The 11,457-nt window shown below is 35.5% G+C and overlaps 2 protein-coding genes across 3 annotated transcripts; both read left to right on the top strand.

The window, feature by feature from the left end:
• The first annotated feature begins 135 nt into the window (after nt 1-135).
• On the top strand, nt 136-3,900 carry LOC105160855 (ferritin-2, chloroplastic). Of its 2 annotated transcripts, XM_011078352.3 has the most exons (8): nt 137-515; nt 692-775; nt 874-934; nt 1,028-1,115; nt 3,039-3,100; nt 3,238-3,303; nt 3,406-3,469; nt 3,582-3,900. In XM_011078352.3, the coding sequence occupies exons 1-8, from the start codon at nt 139-141 to the stop codon at nt 3,632-3,634; spliced, it is 855 nt and encodes a 284-aa protein (XP_011076654.3). In that variant the 5' UTR covers nt 137-138; the 3' UTR covers nt 3,635-3,900. The 2 variants fall into 2 exon arrangements, with proteins under 2 accessions (XP_088735590.1, XP_011076654.3); XM_088879464.1 differs by lacking the exons at nt 3,238-3,303; nt 3,406-3,469; nt 3,582-3,900 and adding an exon at nt 3,180-3,218 and having other exon boundaries at nt 136-515.
• A 1,389-nt stretch (nt 3,901-5,289) lies between these two features.
• LOC105160857 (histidine acid phosphatase family protein) lies at nt 5,290-11,377 on the top strand. The gene is made up of 11 exons (XM_011078355.3): nt 5,290-5,615; nt 6,042-6,129; nt 6,765-7,052; nt 7,435-7,593; nt 8,565-8,705; nt 8,794-8,850; nt 9,083-9,221; nt 10,071-10,175; nt 10,289-10,479; nt 10,841-10,882; nt 10,961-11,377. The coding sequence occupies exons 1-11, from the start codon at nt 5,503-5,505 to the stop codon at nt 11,117-11,119; spliced, it is 1,482 nt and encodes a 493-aa protein (XP_011076657.1). The 5' UTR covers nt 5,290-5,502; the 3' UTR covers nt 11,120-11,377.
• The last annotated feature ends 80 nt before the right edge of the window (nt 11,378-11,457 follow it).

The raw sequence follows: 11,457 nt of genomic DNA on the forward strand, positions 1-11,457 counted from the left end.
CTCCTGAGTTTCTACACTATACATGAGCCTGCCACGCGCTTCCTCCAAAGATTCAATCCTCTCCATCCACGTGTTGTCTTATCAGACGGTCATCCGCGCCCCCTCTTCATTTTCGGTGTACTTATAATCCATCCATCCATGTCTATCACCTCCACTCACACGCAGACTCCTACTCTCAGTTTTCCCTCTTCTCTCTCTCTCTCTCTACTGAAAAGGATGCTCCTCAAAACTGCTCCTGCTTTTGGCTTGTTGAATTCCCATGGGGAGAATCTGGGAGCTCTGTTTTCCTCTGCCTCTTCACCTCCTTCTTTGCTTTCACTGAAGAATTTTGAGGGAAGAAATGGCGTGGTCTGTGCTGCGAAGCACACCAACAGCAAGCCCTTGACCGGCGTTGTTTTCGAGCCATTTGAAGAAGTGAAGAAGGAGCTCTTGCTCGTGCCCAGTGTCCCTCAGGATTCGCTTGCTCGCCATAAGTTCGCCGATGAGTCTGAGGCCGCTATCAACGAACAAATCAAGTGCGGTTTCTATCTTCCTTCAGTTTTTAGCTTCTTTCCTATTTGAAAAGATGTTATCTTCGTCCTTGTTTCTTCTTCTTCTTCTTCTTCTTCGTTCCCTTGTGAAATTAATTGGATTTTTCATCTGTTTATTCCAATCTAATGGATTTCTCTTGGAATACATGTGGTGATTACAGCGTTGAGTACAATGTCTCGTATGTGTACCATGCCATGTTTGCCTACTTTGATAGAGATAACGTTGCTCTCAAGGGCCTTGCGATGTAAGAAACCAAGTCATTTTCGGTGCGAGGACTTCATTATTTCCTTATTCTTCTGAAAAAGATTAGTTGAACTTGGTTTCTTGTTTCTTTTCTTATAGGTTTTTCAAGGAGTCAAGTTTAGAAGAAAGAGAGCACGCTGAAAAATTGATGGAATACCAGGTGTTCGATCATTTATACATGTTTATTACCTCCTCTTTACAATAATTGGTAGAAAAGTAAGTTAATCGATGTTACCTGTTCAACAAAATCCAGAACAAGCGAGGTGGAAAAGTTAAGCTCCAGTCTATTCTGATGCCACTTTCCGAGTTCGATCATGCTGAAAAAGGAGATGCATTATATGGTAAATGATTCATTTCTTGCCTATGCTGCCTTAGATTATAACGTGAAAATATTATCTGTGGAGGGTATGTAATGAACAGTCATGTTTATCCTGTATTTGAATGGTTCATATATGTGCATAGGTCAAATTTTTTATAGTAATCTTTCATGTCTATCCAATGTTGACATCAACCATGGGGACCAAGATTTGTCTTCATCCTACATTTCTTTGTGGTGGGCAATAAACTTCTACATGCATCCAGTTTCCTGCTGGGGGGTATCCACATAATAATATATCTCCCAGTGGCATTTTTTTCATGTCACCAATTGTTTGTTGTTCACACACGTCTCTTACTAGTAATGCTGAGTAATTATAAAGCACATGGATATTATGTTTTATTCTATGGGACACAACATCGATCATATAGTTGATTTTGTATCCATTTCAAGATCAAGTACAATGTTGGTGTCATATGTGGATATGCTTTCACAATCAAAATCTCTTTGGATTATTATGTTCCTAAAACTACTCCCTCAAATACATGCATAAGAGCGCCAAATATTGGGAGAAAGAAATTTCTTATCATTGCTGGACTTGGAGCAATTTGGCATAATTCTTCACAATCCCTCATCTCCTTTTACCCTCTTGTGCCTACCACAACCTGCACATACTGCTCCTACTCCTTTTTGCCGCCCAAGAACATGTACTTCACGTCCCTTTCCTGCAACCCACTAATCAATTTCTCAACCGGCACCGTAAAACATCCAACACAACTGCCGACTCTCTCCGTAACATATATGAAATCATGGAAAGGACAAGTGATAAGGAGCATAACAAATGATGATTAGTGAGAAAAAGTATGTCCAATCCACATAGAGATTTAGGTGTTTTTATTTGATCTGGATCAATATGCACCGAGTAATGTCAGATCTCGGTCGCTTTGAATGGAGGTCTTTTGAGTACTGAAACTGGCTGTTCAAAGTGCTTATAATTGTGTTACAGGATATTGATAGTATAGGATCAGCATTTATGGTGGAAGTACTTGTTTGACCTTTTACTTTAGATTCCAGGTCTTGTATTTTTCTTTGAGTTCTGTTGATGCAATCTGTGAGGTTTTGCTGGTCTTGGTGTCTTTGATGGTCTCTGGAAATGACTAGTGTTGGTCTCCACTTCTCTCTAAATATATGATGATTAACTGGTGAAGTTTTCTCTATGATTAACTGTGTAACTGTTGAGGATGTAGATCACAGCTAAGAGACACGTGACAGGGCAAAGGTCAACTTGATTGATTAAGGGTATAGTTAAAAAGTATATTGGTAATTGCCTTTATCTGAAAATCCAATTTAATACACACTTCTTTTTTATTTTAAGTGGGAGGAATTACTTGTATTATGATCCCAAAGAAGTACAATAACAAAAAGGCATGTGTTGCTTTCCTAGTTACTTGCTTGGTTGTGAGAGCATAGTTTCAAATTCTATTTGAAATCTGTTTAAAAGGGAAGTATTAAGATAAAATATGCTTTCTGAAATTACTGATTTAATACGAACAGTTCACCCGATACTGTAATGTCACTTACTGAATAGTGTATTTTAAAGAATAATGAGCAATGACTTCTTTTCTTTTTTTTTTTTTTGGGGGGGGGGGGGGGGGAAGGGGGCGGTAAATTCAGATAATTCACTACATATTGAACCGCAGTAATTATCAATGATTTACTTGATAAATCATTAATGAAATATATTTTCCTTTTCTGCATAAAGTGTATGAAAGAGCTACTATCTACCATCATATCTTTGGCATAAGTGTTTCATCACAATTTTCTTGAGAAATTGCAAGATTGTTGCACGTCTTCTCATTATACTCTCATGCCCATGAGCGCTTAACTCATTTGTCAAAGACTAAATGACCTTGATATTTCTTTTTCTTTAATTTTATTTGTATTACAGCTATGGAGCTGGCATTGTCTTTAGAGAAGTTGACAAACGAGAAGCTTCTAAATTTGCATGCGGTAAGTGATGCTTATAGACTCTCTATAGGTGCGTGCTTGAAATTTAAATTTGGATATGTGATACTCTTGCCTGCTTTAGTCTGAGGGTGGCTGGTGGAGATAGTTTACACTGATAACCTTCATCATTTCAACAACAGATAGCCTCCCGAAACAATGATGTGCAGCTGACTGATTTTATCGAGAGCGAGTTTTTGGCTGAACAGGTTCTCGATTATTTCCCATCACCATCTATATTGCAGGGAGACTCTCACATTCTACTTCTGACTATGGTATAAAACTAAGCTTCAAAACTTTGCTTCTTTCAGGTGGAATCTATCAAGAAGATATCAGAATATGTTGCACAGCTGAGGAGAGTGGGTAAAGGCCACGGTAGGGACTATGGATATACAAAAGCCGCACTTTGCTTTTCTTTCCCAAATCACTTTTTTCCCTTCTGCTATCACTAGTTCTCATACCAGTCATTTATGGTTTCTTGTATTAGGCGTTTGGCACTTCGATCAGATGCTCCTCAGGGAAGAGGCAATCGTTGCTTGAAACGGTTCTTGATCTGTGCTTGCCCTTTTGAAGGGCATTCTGTGCGTCCCCCCACTTTAGATTTGTAATTTGCTTTTTGCCAGTTGATGAGGATGGTGTTGGGGTTGGGGGGTTATGTGGAAGGTGCAGATGAGACTAGTTATGGTGGGTTGTGGAATGGTTGGTAGCAGTATGAAATGCGCTTTAGAAATTTAGCATATTTTCGTCCGTACGCAACTTGACTTTTACATCTGATGCCGTTGAATAGTGCCCATTATACCTTTTCACTTTGTTTCTTTGGTGGGGTTTCTTGTCGCTGGCCGCTGCAGGTTTGGTCAACTGGCCTTTCCGGCGCACTGTGTTTCGATGAAAATGGTTAAGAAAATTTATGGAAGTAATATGAGAATGATCTGAAAAATAAAATGGGAGTATTACACTTCCTTTTTATAGATTTGGTTGAATTACATATAAGCTCTTTATGATTTGAAAAATTATATTTAATACTATTGAAGTTTCTTTTCAATTAAAAGATAAATTATTCTTTAATTAAAACTCATTAAATTTATTGACATTAATGAAAAAAGGTTGCACAAAAATTCATATCTACCATTGCTTGATTTATTGTAAGTTAAATAAATATTTATATAATTAAAATTTTCTTATACGTTTTTATAGAGTAAGACATGTGATGAGAAATACTTTTATTGTTATAAAGGTAGTTGAATAAGAAAAATATATTTGATTTGCAATAAATTATTAAGGAACTTATATATACTTTTTATTCTTTATTATTTATAATTACATTAATAATATAATATATATATAAATTTTTAAATAATTTTGCATGTATCTGACTTTATATAAGAAATAGAAGAATAAAAAATTAGTTGACGATAAAATTAATAATTTAGATGAGTATATATTAAAATTTAAAATTAAGTTGATATTATTTATTAAGATAATAAAATATTAATTTAATGTATTTGTTGTATCATATAATTCATTCTAAATTATAATGATATTAATTGATGCCAAATTTAAATTTAGATGAATGTAAACTTTATTGTATATCATTTATTTTAAATTAAAAATTATATCTTAATGAAATTATCTACTTAAAAGATGATGGCTATTTTTAATAATATTAAAAATAATGGAGGGGTAAAATGAATATGAATAGATGTAGATCTACTCATATTATTATTTGCTCTGTTTTCTATTTTATCTAAAAATATGTGTCATCAGATTATATATCTGTAAATATTGGATAAAATTATATTTTTGGTCTCATACATTAGGAATTTTAATAATTTTATTCCTCTATTTTATGAAATTTCTAAAATACTTCTTAAAGTAGAAAACTCAATATATTTAATTGTATTTTTTACAAAAAATTTAAAATAATCCCAAAATTAAAATGAATTGACACATATAATCTTATCCTTTACATGGTTAATGAATATACCGACTTTTTTTTTCCTTCTAATTTTGAGATAATGTTAAATATTTTATAAAGTATAAAATTAAATATATTAACTTTTTTAATTTTAAAATTATTTAAAAAATTTCATAAAATAAATGATTAAAACGTTGAACCCGGAGGTAAAAAGTTTTTAACTCCTGTTGTACGAGACTAAAAGCGTAACTTTGCCGCAAATATTGCATGGTCAGTTTAAGAAAAAAGAAACACGAGAATAGCTATACAAGAAAGAAAACATCCCACCCATCATCCACCCAATAGGAATCCGCCAGGTGTAGCCCACTTACACCTCGGAGTTCACCAACGTTCCAGATCTTCTTCAAACATTCATAAAACAATTTCCCCGATCTCTATATATATAATTCCAAAAACAGCAAAAATTCCTGATACCCGCGCTCTGGAGTAGCCTATGGCAGCCCCACCGGCGACTGTATTGTTCTTATTATTATTGTTTCCTGCAGCGGTGTTTCCAAACGCCGAAGAAAATTTCGACGTTCGCCGCCATTTATCCACTGCTACCAGGTTTCTCCCCTCACTCCTCGATTTGCCGGATACTGTAATTTACTCAAGCTTACGTGTATTGATCAATAAAATTAGTTCTTTTTGTGTGCTTAATTGTTGAAATTCGTGATTTGGCTTGGCTAGAGGGCTTTTGCATATGTTGGCATCTGTCAAAGATAGCCATTCAACCTTTTGTTTCTGAAAAGTATGTGGGTTACAGTTGACATGATTCGAGTTTCTGGAAGTTTAGTCTTCTGGTAACTCTTTTTCGTGCAAAACTTTCTCTGAGTATCGAATGCATATTTTTTAAACTTATCGTCGGAAGAGCTCCGCGTTGGAAAATTTTCATTTTCCTTTAATAACAACAGGGGCAGTCACATTTTTTTTTCCTTTGGTTTGATTTTAGTCGTTTTCCTTAGTTAACTTGTCTGTATATCTTCTGTGCAGGTATCATATTGCGAAGGATATTTCTGAGAATTCATTTGTTCCTTCAAATATCCCCGATCAGTGTACACCTATTCACTTAAATCTTGTGGTAATCATTCTTTCAAGTTTTTTCAGATGTTGCTCCGAATTTTATGGTTTTATTCATTCCTAGAGGCGTGCTTTAGTATAAATGGTGCACGTCTACAAACAAGATTTTGCTCCAGTGTGCTACGGCGACATCATTATATTTGATGGAGTTTATACTGCTGATTATTTTTAAAATGGTGGTTCAGCATTAAGTGCTTTACTTGTTCGTGCGATGAAAGTGCAGAAGCCTGAAAATGTATGGCGTTTCATTGATGCTTCATGGAAAATAATGTCTTTATAGTGCTCTTTGGTCAAAAGATCTTGTGAAGTATTAGATTCTACATGTTGAAAGGCAATCATACAAGTATGTAAGAAATGAAAAGTGCTCAAACTGTAAAACATGGAAACGTGATTTTGTTTCAGCAATTTGAGTCCGAGTAAATGATCAGATATATGTCTTACTTACTTCATTGATGGAATTTACATTTTGCAGGTTGGTAAGCTTCTTCTTTTTTTTGAATTATATTGTGATAAATGAATAAATCAAATCCTCTACTAGTTGTATTGTGTGTTGTTATTTTCTTTTTACAGTTGTAATTCCTTGCGCATTCTGTGTTTCTAAGCCACAATGACTTGGTCTAATGATTGGGTCGGCAGGCAAGGCATGGAACTCGTGCTCCTACCAAGAAAAAGCTGAAAGAACTAGAAGCCTTGGTCTCTCGCCTCAAAGTGCTATTAGAAAATGTAAAAGAGCAGAAGTCAACAGGCATTCCTACATGGTTATGGGGATGGAAATCTCCTTGGACAGGAAAGCACAAGGGTGGAGAGTTAATTCGTGAAGGAGAAAATGAACTGTATGAGCTTGGTATTAGAACCAGGGAACAATTTCCAGACCTCTTTAATGAGGATTACCACCCTGATATATATCCTATTAAAGCCACTCAGGTTTGCCATTTTTAATCCTTTTTTACGTTTATTTACCATCATGTGAATAGGTCCCAAATTTATATTTCACTTTGGCTGCATATTGTATTTTGTATGCTGCTTCTTGCTAAGAGCTGGAGAATCACCTGAAAATTTGTCAGTGCTGTTAAAACTTGTCCTTTCTGTGTAGTTTTCTGAATTGTGCTTGCTGTGACTTGTAAGAAACGACTGGATTAGATTGTAACAAATTCGATAATATTTGTTGGCAGCTTATTCATATTAGTTTCTTTGTCCATGTCGAGAGATTGTTGGCATCGTCAATAATCATCGTGCATCTAGTTTGACTACTTTCACCGTTAGTTTCTTTATAATTGGACTTTTGTGCACATGATGGATATTTCAGGTTTCACGAGCCTCGGCTAGTGCTGTTGCATTTGGCATGGGGCTCTTTAGTGATCGAGGAAATCTAGGACCAGGACGTCATCGAGCTTTTGCAGTTACCAGTGAAAGCCGTGCAAGTGATATAATGTTGAGATTCCATGATTGCTGTCAAAACTATAAGGTAAGATCATTTCTTGAGATTTTACGGACATTCAGCATTTGTAGTCTACTACTGCTACCATATGTTATCTAGGATTCTTAATAATATGTATAAACATTCAGAAAATATTCAATTTCTTTGAGAGAACATTAGACTATAATTAACAATCTCTATTTATATAAAAAGCAATTCCTGGCCTAGGTCCTTAAGGTGTTCAGTAAGTTCCAGACAATACTTTGCTTGAAAATTATTAAATCATTTGGCATTGCTTAACTACCTTAGCCAATAGTGTTGGGGCTGGTTTCTAGATTTCAAAACATCGATATCAGTTGAATGGCAACCTCGTTAACTTAGTTTAAGAGTCATCGTTTTTAGCCTAAGACCACATTGCAATGAGTTTTTTATGTTTTGCATTATATTAAGGGCTTCACTTGAATATAATGATTCGTAAACATCAGAAATCACACGGCTGGAGGTGTGTATACTTGCTAAGAAAATAGTACTAGGCTATGATGGAAAGAATTGCATAAGGAAAGTGGGAAAGTAAAATTTTAAGTACTTAATTACTTATGTCAAACAAGCTCACAGTTGAGTTCTGCTAATACCTAATATGTTGCATTTTATGTTCATGTTAGCCTCTATTGTTTGATGGACCTGGCATTACTTGTGCACGTAGTGGTAATTTCTTTTAATTATAACTACTAATTAAGTGTTTGGAATTCTTCTTTGGATATGGGCAAGAGTCATTGTGCTTCTTTAAACTTATGTGTCTTGTTTATCACACCTCTAGATGGTTGTTCTTCTTTTGTTCTATGGACAGTTTGTGAGTCAGGTTGGTTGTGGCAAAAGTTACTTCGATAATGAGGCTGATGATATTATCAAGAACTTTTAGTCGAGCAACTATTAACTTATATGTTTTTAAAGAATTGATTTCTTATTCTTGACTTGATATAGTATGAAACTTTGCACTGTTCTTTTATATGTAAATACAGGCATTCAGGAAAAATCAGGAACCATCTGTTGATAAGCTCAAGGAACCCATATTAAATGAAGTAACTCAACAATTAGTTAAGCGTTGGGGTCTAAATTTCACTAGATCGGATATATCATCTTTGTGGTTCCTTTGCAAACAGGTAAAATTTCCCCTTTTCTGTCCCATCCTTCATTATTTCTTGTTTTGTATTTAGAATGTAAGTGTATTTGCTTTTTGTTTACTTGTAGGAAGCTTCTTTATTGAACACAACTGATCAAGCTTGTGCCTTGTTCACTCCATCTGAGGTACTTTCACTTGCTTTTCTCCCCATTTATGATGAGACATTACGCATCAGATACATTAATTTGATTTTATATGAATATTGTATATGGATTGGCTTCCTTTATAGAAGCCTAACTATAAAACTCACTTTGCAAATTGAATCTTGTCTATGTTCTATGACAAAAATGTTACTCTGACATAATGTTGTTGTGGAAAATTGTTTATGCTATTAATTTGTGGATGCATTCTTTTTAGGTTGGTTTGCTTGAGTGGGCAGATGATTTAGAGGTCTTCGTCCTGAAAGGTTATGGTAATTCACTGAATTACCGGATGGGAGTTCCATTGCTTGAAGATGTCATCCAGTCAATGGAGCAAGCTATTAAGGCTAAAGAAGGTAGATTTCTTCCTCGTCTTTTCTTTTCCTTAACATGGTTGAGCCCCGGGGGGGGGGGGGGGGGGGCTCCCCTTGAAGGCCCTTTTATCTGTCTAGTTGAGACAGAATGGGAGAGACAATAAATAGATTGTTGAAGAATTCTGAAATTAATGAAGATGGATCCACCTAGATTTATCTAACCATGGAATGATTCAGAAGTAGATTACTAGCTATAGAAGTCATGAGAATAATCAAGTAAAACTGCCAGTATGTGCGAATTTGTTCAAGGATGTTGCTAGACGAGCAATGTGGTAATTTATTCTTATATGTACTCTTCATATTACCTGTTTTTTATGCCTTTTTTGTTTTATCTAGTTTTGATAGAATATTGCTGCTTCTGGTGCATGACTAACCACATGGAAATAAGATATTTCCTCAGGTACACCAATTTATGTGAGTGCTAGACATGAGTTTAATTGAGTAACTCTTTGACAGTACCTAAAAGCAAACTAAGAATTGTATTGGTTGACTCGTTGATGCACAAGTGCTCGGCAATATTGCTTTGGTAATCCTGAATAGCCATTTTATTAAGAATACATCAAGAGGAAAGCACAATACTTGGAAAGAGAGCAGCAAATGTTCATTGCATACGCTGCATAGCTTATTCAATTAAACTTAACCATGTACACTGTGCGGATATATTATTTCTTATCTTTGTTATGTGAAGTTTTAAAATTTTATTCTTAGCAGACAAATGCCATTTTGTGAAATCATTGATGTTTGAGTGAAAAATCTATTTATTAAGTTTAGTTCCAAGGTGCTGCCCCCCCCCCCACCCCATTTTAATCCTTGTTTCCTTTGTGTTTATAGATGGACTTGTTTCTGGAAGCTATGAAATGGCAAGACTCCGATTTGCTCATGCAGAAACTTTGCTTCCATTTTCCTGTTTGATTGGGCTATTTCTTGACGGACCTGGTGAGTTTGTACATTCTTTAATGCCCTCTGTGGCCCTTTTGGTCCCTTCAGCTGTTCTATTTCATGGCTCCTACCTTTGGGTTACCCAAAACCTGTTTCTGCTTGAATTTCAGAGTTTGAACAAATACTGAGAGAGCAACCTCTGGAACTACCTGTTAAACCTCCCAAAAAGAGAATCTGGCGTGGTAGCTCAGTCGCCCCATTTGCTGGAAATAACATGCTAGTTCTATATAGCTGCCCGGCCAACAATTCAAGCAGATACTTTGTACAAGTACTGCACAATGAACGTCCCACTCCACTGGCAGTAAGCTTATTATAGTCTATGTTCTACTTTGTTAATTTGTTATCTGCGCAAGTAGAAAGTTCTGCACTTCTGCACTTCTGCACTTACATAAAAGTTTGTTGAACATGTTAAAAAATTCTATCTTTTCGCTGCAACTATTCTGCCCAAGAATTCTCTGATTGTTTGTACTTTTGTTATTCTTTGGTGCCTTCTCATACTATAATCCTAATCTTGTGATAATTCTTTCTAGTTGTTATTAATGGTTTCTGAAGTTTCTTGCATTATAAAGTGTCTCAGGTTACTAGAAAGCTTTTTGTTTACCTTATTGCTTGCTAGTTTGCCTTTAAGCTTTTGAATGATTCATTTCATTCTTTGTGCATAGGGCTGCGGAAACTCTGACTTTTGCCCATTTGAGCTGTTTAAGGTAGGTTTATATAGACTTTTTATTGGTATTTATTCTAAAATACAATTGTGACAAAAAGTCGATCTTTCGATCTGATAGGAAAGAATAGCTGCTCCTCATTTGAAGCACGACTACAACGCTCTTTGCAGCATGGAGTTGGAACAATCAAAGCAAACAGCCCCGACCAATAAGTTTGCACAAATATTGAGTTGGTTTTTCCCCGGCGATTCTAAACAACCCCAGAATGCTGAGTTATAGATTGATGAAAGAGCTACTCTGACCTTTTCTTCCTTGCTGACACCAACTTTTGTTTAATCTTTGTGATCAATCCTGGTGTTATTCATAGGCTATAGTTAACTTGGTTGAGATAAACCAACTTGCTTAGGTTTGTCGATTTCATGTTCTTACATTCTGTTCCAGTTAGGTGGTGAATTTCATCCTGACTATTGGGTTATATTTTTAATCAAGAGCTCAGCTACAGGAATCATATTGCCACTATTCCTGAGTTTTCTGTCATCCAAGTTCTCACTGTAACAGTATATTACGTTGAAATCATCTCTGCTTCTCATTCTTCCAATTGCTTTACTTTGGTGTGT

Source organism: Sesamum indicum, linkage group LG4, assembly GCF_026168435.1.
Source record: "Sesamum indicum cultivar Baizhima isolate 11 linkage group LG4, ASM2616843v1, whole genome shotgun sequence".
Classification (NCBI taxonomy): Eukaryota; Viridiplantae; Streptophyta; class Magnoliopsida; order Lamiales; family Pedaliaceae; genus Sesamum; species Sesamum indicum.

Excerpts from the sequence above, each read along its gene's own strand:
- LOC105160855 (XM_011078352.3), top strand. The coding sequence starts at position 139 with ATGTCTATCACCTCCACTCACACGCAGACTCCTACTCTCAGTTTTCCC. Across the intron at positions 935-1,027 it reads AAAAATTGATGGAATACCAG|AACAAGCGAGGTGGAAAAGT; the intron begins GTGTTCGATCAT and ends AACAAAATCCAG. Across the intron at positions 3,101-3,237 it reads AGCTTCTAAATTTGCATGCG|ATAGCCTCCCGAAACAATGA; the intron begins GTAAGTGATGCT and ends TTTCAACAACAG.
- LOC105160857 (XM_011078355.3), top strand. The coding sequence starts at position 5,503 with ATGGCAGCCCCACCGGCGACTGTATTGTTCTTATTATTATTGTTTCCT. Across the intron at positions 6,130-6,764 it reads CTATTCACTTAAATCTTGTG|GCAAGGCATGGAACTCGTGC; the intron begins GTAATCATTCTT and ends TTGGGTCGGCAG. Across the intron at positions 8,706-8,793 it reads TGTGGTTCCTTTGCAAACAG|GAAGCTTCTTTATTGAACAC; the intron begins GTAAAATTTCCC and ends GTTTACTTGTAG.